An 18,559-nucleotide genomic window follows, 5' to 3' on the forward strand; every position below is an offset into this window, starting at 1 on the left:
GTATGTGCATAAAACATGCTGGTGGCAGCATTGATATATTTACAATTTTTGTAATATTGTACTTGTGTACTTTCACGTTTTGTGCAAATGGCTACTAAAGGTTTCTAATACAAAAGATGGCAGTGCCACAAGGTTTTGTTGCTTGTTCTATGCCCATATTGTAGTTTGTTCTTCTTTCTGGAAACCCCTTATAAGGTATTGTATTTGCTCAGGAACGCTGCTGCTTTTACAGACTAGTGACCCTTTGTGTGTGTGTGAGCCAGGGGAGGGTGCCAGGACAGACTGGTACTAGTCCACTTGCCATGGTGCCAGAACGTCTGGTGCTGGACAGATGGACAACCGCCAGCTGTTTGAATGCGGCAGATCCTTACCATTGGTGGGCTCAGACTTACTTCCAGCCCCAAAGCTGGATGAAAGCAGGACTGCACTCATTCTTCAGATTAATGTTGGAACCAAGGTTCCCACAATGAAGAGCAGCTCGCTAATGGCCCGAGGACGACGCCAGCAGCTGACCATCATCAATTCTAGTGAACTGTCCCAGTGAAGTCCTGCTCCTCTTCCGATCTCAGAAGACTCATTCCTGCTTTCATCTGTGGACTAGTGGGACCAATTAGTCTCGACCCCTGCTTGAGGACCCGCACCTGTAGAGCCTTCAGAGGTATCCCTGGACTGCCCGGTTCCCGAATTCCCTCTGGCATGACATTTGGTCATCAAACATGGGTCAAGGATTCTACCATAGTGCTAACCCTGGGACTAGGGTAGAGAGGATTATTTAACTGATTTGGGGAAAATAGAAATGTTCTGAACTCTTTTGAAGCACCAACCCACAGATCACTGCATCTTTCTTGAAATCCCCTTCTGTATATGGAATGTGTGACTTTTGAGCACTGGGCCCAATGCATTTTAGGGTTAGACCACTAAAAGGGGGAACTGGAATTGGGCTGATTCCATCTATATTTCTTGAATTTTGTCACTTACTGGATGACTATTAGTAAGTGATATTATCTCTAAAAGTGAATGTATGGATGTGATATATCGTTCTTGATTGCAATACTTACCTGTGACCTTTCACCCTCTAGTGTGTTCTTAAAGGCCCAATAAATATCTCTAACTTTGTACATTGACCATCTAACTTGAATTATTGAGTGTTGCCCTGTGTTAGAATTTTCCTGAGATGAAGTCTTGACTGCTCATCCACCTACCTTGATTGGGTGTTGGCTAACCTTTCAGTCTTCTCTTCAACGTAACCAGGGATTCCTCCTAAAGTCTTCCCTCCAGGGCTGACTTTAGAAGTCCATCTAAACAACAATCTCCTTACATTTCTTGCACAGGGAGGAGTGCAAGAGCATGTGTGAGTTGGAGCTGCCTGGCCAAAAATCTGGGTTTGTGAGAAAATTACTACTACTCTGCAGGAGTACAGGAATGAGTAGTGTCTAATTCTCCTCATCTGCCCCAGACTACTACTAACCCATCTGTGGATCTAATCTTGAAGTTGAAGGGGTACTACTGGAGCGGTATACCTCTTTCGTCTCATTTGGTAACATGCCCTGAAGGTAGGCTATATCGTTAGGAGAGGTGTGAGAATATAACAATAGAAATCCAAACTGTGTCGGTGCAATGGTTCAAAACTCAAATATCCAATCAATACAAACAAACTTGGTAAAACACTAATAAAACAACCCAGTAAAAACACAGGGAATGCACAACTTTGTGTGAATGGGTTGATGAGCAGGGATGTTTAGGCAAGGAGTTCTGCAATTGCAATGTTCAAGAACCTGTTATTGTAGTGAAGGGGACTTAAAATTCATCGTGGTCCCAAAAGTGGACCAGAGGGAGGGAGCCTCTTCACAGTACTTAAGTCTTGTCTCTGTTGCTCAATAGCATCAAGCCAGCTTCTAGCAGCTTTATCTGTAGTTGAGATAATGGCAAGACATTTGAATCGATGCAATACTATTGCTGGTCAGCATTGAACCGGTTCAAAGATGTGGGCTCCAGTTCAGCCAAGTCAGCATTCGAGATGATTGCTTCCAACGGAGCGGCCTTTGAGTCTGCAGCAAGACAATGGCCCTGCTGGGCCGCGTTGGCGTTCGTGTTGGTGAGTCGATGGCTTCCAGAAATCGAGTAAGCATACATGTCTGTTGCTCTCATGATGTCGAGCCAACAATCGGGTCGAGACAAGTCTGTTCATGTCAATGGGCCAAGATGGCGTCTGTCTGGATGGATCAAAGTGCAGCAAGTGGTTTGTAGGTGCATAGTTTGGCAGAAGCCGTTATTCTACCTGCAGGAATAGATAGTTTGCCCTAACAGAAACCAAGATGGTAGAACCCATCTCTCGTCTCACCTTTCCCTTCAGGCTATTCTTACTCTTCCACTTTGCATGTCTGCTGACATAAAAAGGGCTCCAGTGGTCTGAAATGTGAGTGTGTGTGTGTTTGTGCGTGTGGCTTTGTCTGTGATGCATTTGGAACACTTAAACTCAATCTCCTGGTGAGAGTTCCTGTTCCTTGAGAGAAAGTTGTCGCCCTTCCTGCAGGGGATCAATAGGCATCAGTTTGGCCATTGTCCCACGTGGAAACAGTCAGATCAGACACTTAAAACACTAGGCCTGTCTTAGCTGGGCCCTACTCACAGAGCTGACACCGGTGTGATGTCCAATTGTTGTGGCTTTATAATGTGTAGCAGCATCTGGAGTGTTCAGTGCCAGATGGAATTACCAATAAACGATCTCAGACCCAAATAACCGGACAGACTCCAAGAATATGGCAAATACTACTTAATTATCAGCTCAAACAAAGTAGGGAAACCTGGCGAACAACAGATTGCAGCTCACACACTCTCGTCTAAATTTCGATTAAACAAGGGCTTTATACTTCGTTGTACGTCAGCTATGACATCATCCTATGTGGCAAACATCTCTCGAAAATAGGGATTGGTTAAGGCAACATATATGTCTACACTTTATTTAGATGTTAGTAACATAATTTGTTGGCTTTCTCTCCCAACCTCGAACATTTGGCTCGTTAGCAACATGTGAGTAAAACGAAACCCTGGTGAGGGGTATAATGTCAGACCACTGCCTGCTTTGGTCAATTAGCCTACCATCGCTCATCAGTTAGGCCCTAAGCCACTGTTTCTTCTTTATAGTTGACTTTGCTGACTGTTCTCTACCTTGGGACTTTTAAGGGAGCATAGGTATATCACTGTCTTCAGCTGAAGCTTAATGTATAGGCCTTGTTTTCGAGTTTTGCACCACGTGTGAGGTGACCAGGATTTTGTCCATTTCGACCTTTTTAGTGCTAATTAAGCTGGGTGCTGTTACTCCTTTTGGCTTCTGGAGACATTGTTGCTTTGTCCTGCATATGATTTCTGCAACTTTAGTTGTTCAATACTTGGATCTTGCAAATGTTTTCTCCTTCACTTCTCTAAGAGAAATATGTCCTATTTATGTATCTTATCATCTTTGACTCCCCTTGTGCCTTGCAGTTTGCATCTTGATATGGCCTCCTTGATCCCAAGCCAAACAGACATTGTTTGTTCCTTGCACAAAGCTATTTTCCAGCTCCTTTCAGCTCTGCAGTTCCGGGCTCTCCATTCAAGGGTTCTTAGCTCACTATTATACGAAACGATGTCCATATTTTCATCATGGCCACTTTACCCGCGTTACATTTTCTCCTGCAGCTATCTTTTATATGTTTCATCTACCTTGCGTTTCTGTGTATATACATTTACTGATTCTCTTATTACTTCTCTTCTTAGTGTATATGATTTATTTGTATTTGCATACATGTTTCACTTGTTACTTCGATACATCTTTTATTCTGAGTATTCACCTATCGTTTCAGTACGTCCTAGTGTCTTCTCTTTGTGCCATCACTTTACATTAGTCTGATTTCACTTATAGCTTTTCTATGTTCAGTTGTGAATGCAGACCTCCTTCCACCATGTCAGTGCGAGGGTACATTCGACACGGTTGTCTGTGTGCATAACATCTCTCGTATCTGTGATGCAGCATTGGAACGATACCTGGTGTCCCACATACTGCTCTTTCAGTATGACGGAAGTGAGAGGGCAGGTACTAGAGATGACATGTATATTTGCCGCTCTACAATAATGGGATCTAACGCCGCCATGCCAGAAGTAGGCATGGCTCATATTTACAGTTTAGGTGCCATCAGACTGACTAGGTTACACACTTATTATCATTTAGATCAGAGGCATTTAAGAGGCCACCTCTGCCAGCAGTAACATTGTGCAGACAGATATGCACATGTGACATTTTACCATGCCATGTTTCAATGCACCACTTGTGCTGAGTGTGCAAGGTGCCTGTCTCAGCAATGGCGTTTACATCCTTGCAGATGGTAATTCATCACGGGGATCACCACAGAGAATGCCAGAACTTAGTCTAGCTGAATAGGCAAAAATAAGCGGCATGGGTTGAAAGGCAAATTGTTCTACCCAGTGTTGCAGATGTGTGGGAAATATTTATGCCCCTCGAATTAATAAATCCACCATCCTCCACTGCACTGGAGGATGTAGTCCAGAGAGTCCTCCTCATTACTAGATGAAGTATGCAACCAGGATGAAATAGGGTGTGCCAAGGTAAGTTTAAAGTTTTTATGTCACGTTAGAGATGGTTTATTGTCTTTCATGAGTGCTCTTTAGCCAACTGCTCACCAGATAACTTCAGGAGCTCACTCTATTTTTTGAAGACGCAGCAGCTAAGACATCACTGTTGCACACTTGAAGGAAGGGAAAGATGCTTTAATTTGCATATTCCCCTTAAAGTGTCTCCAATTTTACCCAATGGGATTTAAGATCTACAGTAATGACCCCAGCTTATTTCCAAGCCTCACTTGAAGGTATCTAAGGTCTGTGAGATTTTCAGGCATCATTGATCTGCTCTAATATTTGTGTAATTTAATCCAACAAAGAGGAGGTCAAACAAGAACAAAGACCTCCCAGCGCTTGCACAAATTATGTAATGCTCGGTCTATAGGCCGCGGGTGATTGTATAATGTGGTTGTATGGCCCTACACACCACAGCGTACATTAAACATTTTTGAGAGAGGTGTACAATCACACTGCGCCAGACACAATACAAGTATAAATGTGCACAGGTGCACAATGTTTTAATTGGAACAAGATGCCAAAAGACAGCAACAATCTAATTGAAGTCTCCTCGCAACTGCAAATTGCAATCAGGCATTAGCGGAATTGAATAGTGGTGAAACAAAACAATTTGTGACTTTTGCGAATTGGACAAAACATTTTGCCTCAGAAGAAGAGCCAAGTCTCGAAACATGTGTCAGGCTGACCTTGTTCTAATTAAAACATTGTGCGCCTGTGCACATTTAAACTTGTATTGTCATTTTATCTATTTTGCACAAATTCATAGTGTGACTAAGTGGGGGGGGGGGTAACTATCCAGTATTTTTTTTTCAAAAGAGTAAGAGGTTACCTTGGGATATGAATGCTATATGACTCTCACAGTAATGTGTTCTAATGTGAACTCAGGGAATCTGGAAACTGTCATGGACGCATGCGAAAAAAACCCTCACAGGAGATGGTCATGCTAAAGCAGACCGTTTAGTTGTGATTACGTGCAGGGATCAGAGGAATGAACCCCGAAACCAATCATGAAGGAGAGGAAGTAGATTGGGATGGTCTGTATGAACTTTAAAAAAGCTATGTCTTTGAAATTGATGATTGAGAGGTTGGTTTAACCGGAAGCCGCCTGTTCAAACATGCCAGACTCCACAATCAACTTGACCTTCTAAATGTCATGTTGTCTTACTGTGCTGCTGTACTGCACCGAGTCCCCACTGTGGTAGATTCACAGCAACCAAGCCTATTGTGCCCTGCTCGGGGTCACCAGACCTTAGTCCGCTTTCCAAATAAATGTGTATTTCCGTGTAGATCGTAAGCAGACGTGTCTCAACCCGAGTAGCCCTTGCATCGTGTAGGGGAAGGAATGTTTGACCAGATAGCACTGGGATGTTTAGATTAATCAGATGCCTATGCTTGCAGGGGTACCCACAATATACCAACTCGGCATACAGCTTTAGAACCAATTTGAAATGCAGGCAGTTACACCAGTTCACCCTTATTGCTAATGGGGCCGTTTGCTCTAATTGCGCGTAATTCAGTACACCTTCTATGCAGCTGTCTAAATAATGGCAATGCATACTGTGTGCATTCCATAACCCTGCCTCTGACATATATTCAATGTGTCTCCTTCCTTCGAGCTAGGATTTTCCGCTTGGGGAAGTGAATGCATGAAAGTAAGGCTTGCTTGAAGGGTTTCCCGCCTGTCTGTCGCATTAAGAAGGGAGATGGGCTTGTTACTTATGTGAACCTGTTAAGAGTCTAGCGGGAACGGTAGGACTCCCTCTCCCAAGCCGTGCATGCTTATTGAGATTATATTCCTGAAATAGAAATGTAGACGTCTAACACGTATTTTCATCTTAATAATGTTGTTCTGAAAACGGAATAACATAATTTATTTTTTTATTGGTAACTTTTATAGCTCCAACATACAAAATGACTCCCTTCAGAGCAACTAATTGGATTTCGAGGTACACTGTCTGGCTGCCAGAGCGGGCTGAGTCAACGTAGGCGTGCCGCCTTGTAGCTCTTGTAGAGTGAGTCGTATTTCTGTTACATGTATTAAGGATGATGTGAACACGGGCGTTCCTCTGTATGGAACTTGTCACGGATCCGAGATGTCAAACCTTTTCCTGCAGAATGTGAATATTCCTTTAAGTCTTCCTGAAATAATAGTCCCAAGACATTGAAGCCCCCCTCGCCCCAAAACAAATCTGTTTTTCCCTGGGGTCTCGCTTTCCATTCGCCATCTCCCTGTTTCAGCTGTCCCCATGAAGTCATGCCATCTTTAATAAATCAGCTCTTTTCTGTTCTAAGAAAACCAGAGTCGTTCCAGCACCCGGTCCTCCAAACATTCATGCTTTTCAAGCTCGATCACTACGAAAGCTCCTTCTGTAAGGCCACCCACCCTTCATGCCGCCACATGGGCATCTCTGGCAGCAGATGCTACAATCAGATCCACATGGTCTACAGAACAGGCGCCACCACTGAATCGGCCTCAAAGTTCCCAATGGGCCTGCATCCACTTCCAGAGATGACCAGTGGCGGAGCCTGGGGGTAGGGGTGAAGAGGGCAAATGGGTGACTGCCTCCCACCGGCTTTATCCTGGTGCCCAAGGAGCTCCAAGCCTCCCGCTGGTGCCCTATTATCCCTTCCCCACACCAAAAGCTGCCTCCACCATTGCTGCAAACTAGATAACATGCAGAAATCCTATGTTTCAAGAATTGAAGGCCCATTGGAAGAGAATACATCGGACAAATAGCCACGAAATGCAAGGTACTAGCCTAGCTGTTTCTCTCCCTAAGCCAATATTCCGGGTGGATTGCCCATGAGTAAGGCACTTGCACCTGACATAAGAGCAGCATGACATTTGCAAGCTTGAATCCCACCTTTCATCCTTCCGAGGTTGATTATGAAATACCATTGGAGTATGCATTTTACACTGCTTAGAAGTTCGAGTAAGTTGTAATGAAGCACTATATATGTTCACTTTATTAACCCTACTCCCATGTACTCTATCATCAAGGAGGAGGGAGAGGGTAGAAGAAAATACATACCTTGGGTTTTTATTTCGAGTTGGAAGATGAACGTTCTTATAAGGGGGGGAGGGAGGAGGTAGGCACTCCATATCATTCATTGGCGACAGCCCCATCGATCACGATTTGCAGACAGAGCTTTTTGCCCTGATCTGTCACTGCTACTCCAGACCAGATTCGGCACTGCCCCACAGTTATGTTCGCTGCTGAATGTGTATAATTGCCAGTCTTGGAAATGCTAACTGTTCCCTTTGAAAAGTAATGTTAAACTCAACGAGGCTCATTATGGGTATGGCTGTCTGGTAGTGGCGGCAATGGAGTTACTGCACTGCCATAGTGTGTTTCTCCAAAATCCCCATGGACTCTCAAAATGGCCATTAACACCGCCATTCTGCCACTGGTAATCGATCTGATTTTTCTCAATTACAAGTGGCGGTAACCAGGGGAGTTGCTAGGTCTGGAAAAGACCCGGGGCTAAGATGATGTCGGAACTGTTGGGACTGGGGGCTAGATAGTCTTTTGGCTGTAGCTCCTGAGATTCTATCCGGGGCTACAACCAAAAGATCAGGGGCTATAGCCCCCTTAGCCCCCCCCACTAGCAACGCCCCTGGCGGTAACGATAATCAAGATTGGTGGATTTACTGTGAACCTCGTAATGAGCCCCTAGTTTGAACAAATGTGTAATGCCTTTTCCATATGTGGCTCCAATGAAAACTAGAACTTAGAGCAAAGTAGCTTGACGACTGAGGAAACTATGTAGTAAACAATCGGCAAACATAAAATATGCATGCATTGATCAAACCTCTGGTACTTATCATGGCGATATGGTCATTATGAAACGATCACTGAGCCCAGGGGCGTTCCGACCTGCAGTTTGGTGTCATGAAAATGGCGTTTATTTTCTCGTTTGTACCAGAATTAGAGCTTTCAGAAACCGATCTCAGTGAGTTTTGAATAAATCCTTTCCACCTGAAAGGAACGGTGAATATCTATCTTTAAATGATCTGATTGAAGAACAGTGCTTATCACAGAAGGTCTTTTGGTCCTATAATGATTACAGAAGTATTAAGAGATCACCTTCAGAAAAAAAAGGTAATGTAAACCCTAAACATATGCCTCGTTGAAGAAATGGGTGGCAGTGGCCTGTCAAGTGGTATACTTGCTACTGCTTAGTGGTCCGCTGCCGCCCATTTCAGACGCCTGGCAGCATTTTCTGGAGATTTCCCAATGGGAACATCCACCAATCGAAGCAGACTGGCAGCGATGTATTTGCACGGAGATCCTCCCCATGCGAATTCTTTCGCACCCTGCTGTACCGCTACTGTTTTCTATCATTTCAATTAAACCCTATTTCCTTGCAAGACAGATTTACACAGTGGTACATAGCTTTTAATGAAGATAACCTATATTTGAAACAATGAGGTGGATGAAATGGGCTGGGCATCTGTGAGTTGGTTGTGAGCTGCTCTGACATTTAGCAGATTTTATAGGGGCACTGCATGCTTTGTGACTGTGGCATGTGGGTGAGGCGTCATCCCCTACCCTCCCAACAAAGGTTGAGCTACAGTTGTCCCCTCCTGGGCAAAGGTTCTCCAAATGGCCCGCCTGTCCTAGTAGAGGCGTTTCCACCGAGTGGTACATGCAAGCTCTGGGAGGCAATGGCCAGGTAGGCCCATTTTACTGCGCACCACACTACCTTATAGTACTTGTGTTACTTCATGAATTAGCCAACTGGCATTTGTAAGTTCCTCCCACAGGACTGCCGTGTTCTTTAAGGTATTTAATTATGTAACAGCTCTCCATGGTTCTGGCAGACTACTTACAAGGACGCTCAGTTTGCCACAGCTCTCTGCAGCTGAACATCCCCCTTCCATGTCTGCTTCACCTTCTTTTGTGTCTGTGGCAAAGCCAGTGAACAGATCAATGACCGCAACAGACCGATGATTCAGTCCTGTCTCTTGCTCCATTGCTGCCATTTCACTACAGTGGGAAGGAAAACATGGGGTTGGGAGCTCACAATTGGCTTGCTTTTTATTATTTTATTCACGAAAAAGACAATCACTCTGAAAGATGTACATTGTTTTGTACCTTTCCAGATATTGCTGCCGTTACACTTTTTTTATTTGTATATATTTCTGTGATCTTGGTAGGCCCAATGATTTAGACTTGTATTACAATTTCTTGCACCAGAGTTTCTTCCAATAGCGCAGTGGTCTTCACATTGAGTGGCTGGCCCCACTAGGGGGACCAGAGATGGCCGGTCAGCCACAGTACTCTTTAAAAAGGGATTACAGTACTGTTTTTAATAGGAATTATAAGCATTTAATAGAAAATATAAGCAGTTCTAGCTTGCGGGCGTGGGGCGGTCTAGAAGCAAGATTCTTATTCAAGTGGGTCTCAGGATAAAAAAGTTGGAAAACCACTACAATTGAATCCGAGTGAATTAAAAAGACCTAGACTAATCCGCCCTCCCCCCCCCCCCCGCAAAGACTCCATCTTCCTGCCACTTGGTTACTTCTGCCAGCTCCTTGGTAGCTTCTTTTAAATCTGAAATTTGCCTTCTGAGATCAGAGGGAGGCAGTATCTTAAGGGAGCCCACTCATCAGCTGGTTGGGGGGCATGGGGGAGTCCCCATTATGACAATGTGTTAGTGTGATGTGCCCAAAAATGGGGAGAGTGATTATTTTTTCTTTCTTAAGTTAGAAATCCAGTGATCCGAAGATGGCTGCATTTCTAGTATTCGCATTGATTGAGGACTGTGGTTGTCAAAGGTAGTGTGTTGTGGTGACTTCCTTGATTGTTTTTCCTAAGGAGAGGATGATGTCCAATGTATGGTCGACCTTCTACATTTGGGCCATGGGCCATTTGCATGAAGGATCTCTTACTGTAAACATGTGTATTATTTAGAAATGTGTAGGTCCAGGAGAGTGATTGACAGAATGCCATCTGCAAGTGTGTAGTTGTGATTTGAGATGTGCCTGCAGCAGGCTCCCACTAGAATTGCTTTCATTGGGCCATCGCAAGCATGTTTTGTCATATCTCGCCTGGTCATGGGTGGTGCAATCTGCATGGACCTAATGCTCACATGGTCAATGTGTTAGTGATTGGGATATTAGCTTCCTCAATCAGATTTATGGATTCTAAAAGGCATCCTATCGGGCGTCCTTGCATTTATTTTTAAATGTAGTTTTGATCTTTCATGCTTAGCTTGTGGTGCGCTTTAATTTTCTGTAGTTCTACCATATTAAGGTATATTCATAACACGAATGTCTGAATCCCTCTTGCATTCTTTGACTGCAGCTCTGAATTTTCTTCTCTCTGGTGCATTCAGAACACAGTGAAAAATGTGCCCTCGCCACTAGCCATTCGAAAGTGCTAACTGACTCTTGGCAAGTAAGAAATGGTGTGGTGTCTTATGCATACAATTGAGGTGTCGAGTGACATTTATTTGCTGGCTAGTAGCTTGCAACTTGAGATTTGGCATTCTGAGAGCAGTCATTGCTACCCTGTTCAAAATACAATATTTTTGTTATTTGCCTTTATTGACTGTGATCCTCTCTCTTCACTATTCCTGATCTTCCCTTACTGTAAGATGCATCATATGGCGATTTCACAACATCCATTCACCTTTCAGCAAGTTTGCGCCAACGTGTATTAGGAGGAATTGACTGCTTTGTTTCTTAAAATATATGCTATGAGCAGTTCTAGGTCCCTACATGAGCAATGCAGCCACAAAATCCCCTAGTGAGGCGCTCATGGACTTTATCAACGCAGTGGAGTAACAGCAAGTCGCGAGCCGCTCCCACAACAAGGGCAACACTCTAGCTGGTCCTGCCCTCATTGCCTCGCGTCAGATGTTGTGCAACCTTTGCTGTAGACTGATCGGATCACACTGCTGTATATGTCCCCGTTAATTGAGGGATCCAGGGCAAAATCTGCCCATCTCCAGCACCCATTTCTTCTTTAAGGTCTTACCACACAGGATCCTTGCCATTAGCCTACGCACACTGATGGACACAACGTTTGCATTTAACAAAGACATCAACACTCTAGAAGACCTTCTGTACCAATAAATCAATCTGAGGGTAACACCTGTTCCTGGGTATTGGCAGGAACTCATGGCTATCAATGCAGGCTGGGGGTTGCAAAGGTCCCCACCTGCCTTCCAGCAGGACCCCCCCCCCAAATGGAAACCTTCATGATTTGCATGAACGTTTGTTCCCTTGTGATTTGACTTCCCAAGTGGAAACGTAATGGACCTCTTACGGCCCGTTTTGTCAAATTCCCTCACGTGGCTCATGGGTGCATTTGCCAAATTAAATTTAAAGTGTTGAGAATGCACTTACTAACCTTTCTATGAAAGGAGGGGATGGGTGCATGTCCCTGGTGCCCACAGCTGCCCTAATAGTCCACTACCTTGTTTAGAATTCAGGAACTTGAACGAGAGCATTGTGAGGGCAGATATGAGCAGTGCCAGGTGCCTTCAATTTCTACTATCACTATTCTTTGTTAGCTGAGTTTTATTTTTTACCTAATTCAGTCTTTCCTACTGTCAATGGATATATTTTGCATTGTATCGTCATATTAATTTACTTGTGTTGCTTCCTCTTGCGTCGATCTTCTTTTCGATCAGTTTCCTTCGTAATTTCATGTGTTTTAAACACTTGATCTCTAATACTTAGATTTGCAAGTACTGTATTCTGTTCTTTTTCATAATATGAATAGCTAAGAAGCTGGGGTAAAAGCAGAGCTAAGCAGTTTCTGCCTCGAGGAGTGTGTTAGGCCTGCACTGAGTAGTTTGTCGTGTAATTTGGAAAATACTAGGACAAACTGTTTGTCCCCTATCTATACCCAAAATGCCCACCACCAGAGCTAAAGTTTAAAAAATGCCAATCACCAGAGCTAATGTTAAAATAATGTCCACATTCCTGGCGGCATTAAACACAACTCCATTCCCTAACAATAACCGCTTAACAGAAGTGCTAGCCTTGAGTGCACAAAGAAGGCTGAGCTTGCAAGTCATGAGAGCTTGCTCTCCTTAAGATGAAACTGATTCCAGTGGGTCGCCATTTGTACCATTATTTGATGCAACTGTGGTGGATGGGTCATTGGCTCATATTGGAGAGTTGGGATGCCCTTCTGAGAATGTTACCTTGGAAAGCTGTGATCACGGGGTGGATGGCATGTCACCCTTAAACACAGTGAATGACTGTAAAGCTGAAATTGCAGGGTCAATCCCTGTACAACTAACATTTAAACAGTGCTCATTTACCCACTGCAGAGTTTTCCCCCACAGATTTCCACAGAGATGCCAGAGAAGAAAGACACATCTCCTTATCAACTGGCCCATGTTAGTACGGTGCAATGGGCACAAATGAAGGATAAAATCAATTGGGGAACAGAATTTGTGGGGAACGGAATTTGTGTGAAAACCTATCAGACATTTATGCATGGCTGGACATGATAGACAATGTTGGAGTCCACTTTTGGCCAGAAAAGATAGACCAGTCCTGTCACTGGGATCGGTCTATGGATCCCAGAGGCCCCAAATAACCCAATGTGATCTGAGATGCCTTCCCTTCTTGATGTTAACCAATCCCTAGGAGATGGGAAAGACATGAGCGTGGGGTAAACTAGTGATACTTCCTGTCAGATGAGTGTGGAGTTAAGAAATGTAATACAGCGCCCAAAGGATGGCTCTATGGACTGTCAGATAACTGTACCTACGCTCCAAGTCTGAACCACAAATGCATACACGGTAAGGGAACAGTCAGCCCAAGTTACTAGGTGAATTTCTCAGGCTGACCCAGGAGACCGGTCCAGGTTTTGGTTCATCATTTGAAACTGCACAACATCAACTCCAAACATTGTTTCCCGATATGGCTACATGTCAGCAAGGCTTCTATGCCTGTAATTGTTGAAGACTCTGTTAAGAAGTCTGTTATGAATCCCAGGAACTTTATTATTTCTAATGTGGATTCCTGTGGCGGTTTTAAGCCAAGAGACGCTCTAAGGAACAAAGTACTTGCATGTTTGCGCTAGAAGAGTGTTCCGGGTGTAGTAAGAATGTCTGACCTTAAGATTAGTAAAAGGATCATGAGCCACCAGTGGTGTACTTAAAATGATCTGCCATGGTCCAGGCAGGAAAACATTTGCAGTATATCCATCAACAGTCTACACAGACTGCAAGATCGATGGGAACATGCACTCCTAATTGGCCCTGCCTGAAAGGCTGTTGCTGTGGACATTTTAATAGGAGATTATTTATACATTACACAATTGCAACAGCTAATCAATAATGCATGGTGAAGTAGGAATATGCAAACATTGAACCGAATCTTCAATCGTTTCCTTGTCCTGCTCAAATTGTCAAACATTTCAGTGAAAATGACAGGTAAGAGTTTTTGGTGATTTGTGCTTTCTTGTGCTGCAGTTTCAAGTGGCAGAGTTATTAACGTTTATGATCATCCACTCTTTAATTTCTACAATAGCCTGAAGTCTCCATTGTTTTTAGGCGCACTCTACTTGGGAATCAAGAAATGATATTTGAAGAACGAGTCTCAATTTTTCAAAGTCGACCTAAGTAATCATGTTTGAATGGCAACACACGTGTTTTAATGGCTCATTTATCCCCTGGTTTCAAGTAAATGCCTGAAGGTGGAAGTGGCCCTCTTGCTTTAAAGTACAGTGCTACACCTTTTGATGAATAGAATATTTTCTCTGTGCTCTTCAGATTAATTGTAATTTGACCATTTGATGAGGCAACAAGATACCTCAGAATTGGCTTTAGAAAGCTGGTGGTGAGGGTTTCAGGGAAATTATTAACTGTGTACTTTGCAATCTATAGTTTGATTAATTGAGGTTCTTAAATGAGACCACTGTGTTAAATGCACCATCTGACGAAGTCCATGAGACTTGGTGAGCTAGTGCTTTGTTCCATCGCTGCATATTTTTATTTTATTTATTTTAATTGTTTTTTTTATAATGTGCTTATTAATACCCAGTTTGGTTTCTAAGCGCGGATCCGGGATTCAAACTTCTGTTGCTCAGCGTGGTCTTGCTTCCAAGACCAGCACGTTGCCCCTGTGCTAGCCTCCGTTCATAGTATTTTTAGTTAGTTCATTAAAAGGTATCAAAATCTGCATCTTGTGTGATTTTAAAACTGGACTAACCCTGCGTTGAACATTTATTACCAAAGCCTAAAAAAATAATTGAAACAAGCATTCTACAGGAATCAATGCACATATTCCCATAATAAGGGGAAAGGTCAACTTTACATCTCCTGTCGGACGCACAACTTAAAGTGTCATTGGCCTTTGACCTCTACATATTTGAAAATGTACTATTAGTTTGGTCACTCATCCAATCCCCTGCAGAGAAGCACACTCTCTGTTTCCTTTGCCCCAACATCAACAGCCTTCTCTTGCGACATGCCTTTTCTTCAATGTACCTTTACGTTTCTGCCCATGTGCCATTCTCTTCAGGATGCCACTTCCACAGCCACATTCAGGCAGTTGTCCTCGGAAGCGGGCAACAGATAATCTTAGTCTGTGATCCCAACAGGCTTCACGTGTCTTTCTGCCCATCCATGGAGGGTACATTAAGTATGGCGAGACTGGCAGCCTGGGACTCTGGTGCTACATGTTTCCCTTGTCACAAACTGGCCTATTATTGAGGGAGCAGAGGCTTGAAACGCGAACTTTGTGAACATCTACTCACCGAGCTCCATGAATGAGTCTTAGTGGCCATGGCAGTTAAGAGCTCCTGTGAGGTTCTCCCTCTCTAAAAGGAATGTTATGTTCCATGCAAAAAATAACTTCTACCTCGTAACCTTAGCAATGAGTGAAAAACCAGAATTCTGAGTTGTTTAACTTCATTCCTTGAAATCCATCTTGAACGTTTCTATACTTGCGAGGTCACGTTTAGTGCATTCCCACGCATTTCTGTATTGCCGCAAATCAATATATGCCTTACAAATGTCCTCTTTTCAATATTGCTTACAGCTTGTTTGCCATTATTCACTCATTTCGGAGTGTGCAGTGACAACCAGCCATGAATGTGTGCCTAACGCCTACAGCAATATGATAAATGATATCCAGAGTTTCTCCTTAAAAGATTTGTTTTCATGCTATACTGAGATTGTGCACTTTAATTCTTGAATGCACTAACATATATTTATTGTATTTCAGTGATTCAACACATGACGATATGGATTGGGCCAGTGAAACATGTCTGAAAAGTGAAAAATGCCTTGGTGATCGACAGAACAAAAACAGAAAAGGAACTTCTCTCATGGCTGCTTTTGTGCTTGGGGTTGTGCTGGTTTGTGTACAACCTAATTTGGTATCTTCCAAGCCAGTGACCAATTCTATCTTTGTCTCGTTGGATCATTCCAAGAAGAGCTCCTTTAAAAGTGATCTTCGAAACAATTCTCACTCCAATTCAACTCGACAGCATTTGCCCCACACAATAATCATTGGGGTACGAAAAGGAGGAACGCGAGCCCTGCTGGAGATGCTAAGCCTTCACCCTGATGTTTCTCCAGCTGAAAGCGAAGTCCACTTCTTCGACTGGGAAGAACAATATGATAAAGGGTTGCAGTGGTATGGCGAGCAAATGCCGTTTTCCTACCCGCATCAGCTGACGGTGGAAAAAACACCAGCATACTTCACTTCGCTTAAAGTGCCTGAGCGAGTTTTTAAGATGAACGAGTCCATCAGATTGCTTCTTATTTTGAGAGACCCGATTGAGCGAGTTCTGTCGGACTACACCCAGGTATTCCACAATCACAAGCAGAAGCATAAACTGTACCCATCCGTCGAAAAACTTCTGCTAAAAAATGGGGAAATCAATGTGGACTACAAGGCAATAAACCGGAGTCTGTACTATACGTACATGCAGAACTGGCTTAAATATTTCCCCCTGGATCATATACACATAGTGGACGGCGACATGTTAATAAAAGACCCGTTCCCAGAGATGGAGAAGGTGGAGCGGTTCTTAAAGTTATCACCACAGATCAATGCCTCAAACTTTTATTTCAATAAAACAAAAGGTTTTTATTGCTTAAGAGACGGAGGGAGGGACCGCTGTTTGCACGAGTCCAAAGGAAGGGCTCACCCTCAAATTGACTCTGTTCTGCTGGATAAATTGCACGAACATTTCCACGAACCCAATAAGAAATTCTTTGATCTTGTTGGCCGGACATTTGACTGGCGCTAGTTTGTGTTACGCCGGCATTCCTATACAAACTGTTTCTTTCGTTTTGGAGACTTTTTAGCTATAATTTATTTGTAAAATCTATAATTACTTAAGCACAGTATTAGAGTCATGGTTCACATAGAATCGTGTTATATTTTTCTATTTGTAAGATATGCAAGCTTTTGTATGGAGTATAATTGTACATTTAACTATACATATATTATGTATGGAAACTGAAATACATAATTTCAAAATCATTCTTGGAATGTCTTATCTTGAAAGTGAGAGCATTGTAAATAGTTTCAGTTGTCTCCTTGTCATGGTGTTTATCTCTGTAGAGAGCTTAGACCAGTTTGCGAGCAAGGTGGACTAATGCGAGCCCAGTTTGTGCAAGCTGAAGAGTGCTATTTATGCATGCCCTGATTTTAGAAGTGCCGTTGCATCTTGCCCAGCATGCACATGTATTCAAGGTGCGCTTTAATTCCCCACTTCTGTATGGGATGCATTCAAATCTAAGCCTTCACAGACATTGAGCATCATTTACAAAGGGATGTGTCGTGTACCTTCCTGTGTCCTATTGGATCGGGGGCAGGAACACACACCCCTCTGGTGGTAATAGTTCTAACCATTCTGTTATTCCTTTCACGCTGTGCAACAGTGCCCAATGTTAACATGAGAGCTGCAGTTTTCATTTATAAATAATACTTCATTGTAAGGGCTGGACTAGGTGGTAATGGTTCCCGGCCCGAGTTGGAGGCTGTCATTCCATTACAATCTGGCAGGGTCATTAGAATATTATTGCTATTAGCTCCGTGGCAATGCGATCCAGTATGCTAAGAACCAAGAATGTGTGTTAAATAACGGGGCATGGAGAGCAGAAAATCTAAAATGCACTAAAGATTGCCACCATTGAATTTGAGGATGGGTCTCCATGCAGAGTGGCTCTTCCATGTCCATGGGATGCAATGGCTGATGATGAGCTGAAGTCGAACACAGAAGAGTGATTTTGGCATCCAGAGCAGTGGGTGCCATTGTATGATTAATGGGTGTTTGGGGAGCAGGGTAGATGATTGTACGGTGAGGGGTAATCAGTCAATTAAGCACGGGTGTGAGCAGCCCATAGTCTGATCAGAAGCCATGCTTGTATCAGTAAGACAAGCCGGGGATCTGAGCAACCTGATTAGCTGAAGCACCAGCCCCAGGGGAAATTTGCTGTCGACTGTCTTTGTAAATTTGGAAATCAAATATTAAGCGAGTAAGGGGGTGGATTGCTTTCAGGCAGTCCAAGCACACAGTGGTTTTGGATTTGGGGTTTGCTGACATCAGAAGGTCCTCGGCCTTTGTGACCCATAAGTGCTAGGGGCCTATTATTTATACATGCAGGGTGTGGAGTTCATGCAGCATCTGCACCTTCTACTAGAGCTTCCATTATTGATGGGACATACGTTTTAACAAAGAACACGTGACAGTTGCACAGCAAGCGCATGTTCACCTTGTGAATGTGCATTATGGGAAAGTTAAGATCTGGGCTTTGGAGCTAACCACGTTTCACTTGTGAGCTGGGCTCTGGTGTTTGTGATTTGGCCCCTCATACTATATCCACGTTGGACAGGTTTCTTTTTTTTCTTGGAATATCGTTAGAAAAAAATATAAATAAGGAAATAATATAATAATATTAGAAAAATATCAGTAAACCCATTTTTAATTTTTTCTCC

The 18,559-nt window shown here is 43.3% G+C and overlaps 1 protein-coding gene across 1 annotated transcript in view; it reads left to right on the forward strand.

Annotated features, from left to right (window-relative positions):
- Window positions 1-17,101, forward strand: part of HS3ST1 (heparan sulfate-glucosamine 3-sulfotransferase 1) — a 36,678-nt gene extending 19,577 nt beyond the window's left edge. The window contains exon 2 of the mRNA XM_069631948.1: window positions 15,833-17,101. Within this exon, the coding sequence (XP_069488049.1) occupies window positions 15,852-16,865 (1,014 nt within the window). The 5' untranslated portion in view covers window positions 15,833-15,851 and the 3' untranslated portion in view covers window positions 16,866-17,101. The remainder of the gene's footprint in view (window positions 1-15,832) is intronic.
- The last annotated feature ends 1,458 nt before the right edge of the window (window positions 17,102-18,559 follow it).

The sequence above is a fragment of the Ambystoma mexicanum genome, chromosome 6q (genome assembly GCF_040938575.1).
Source record: "Ambystoma mexicanum isolate Mex_15411 chromosome 6q, UKY_AmexF1_1, whole genome shotgun sequence".
NCBI classification, from domain to species: domain Eukaryota; kingdom Metazoa; phylum Chordata; class Amphibia; order Caudata; family Ambystomatidae; genus Ambystoma; species Ambystoma mexicanum.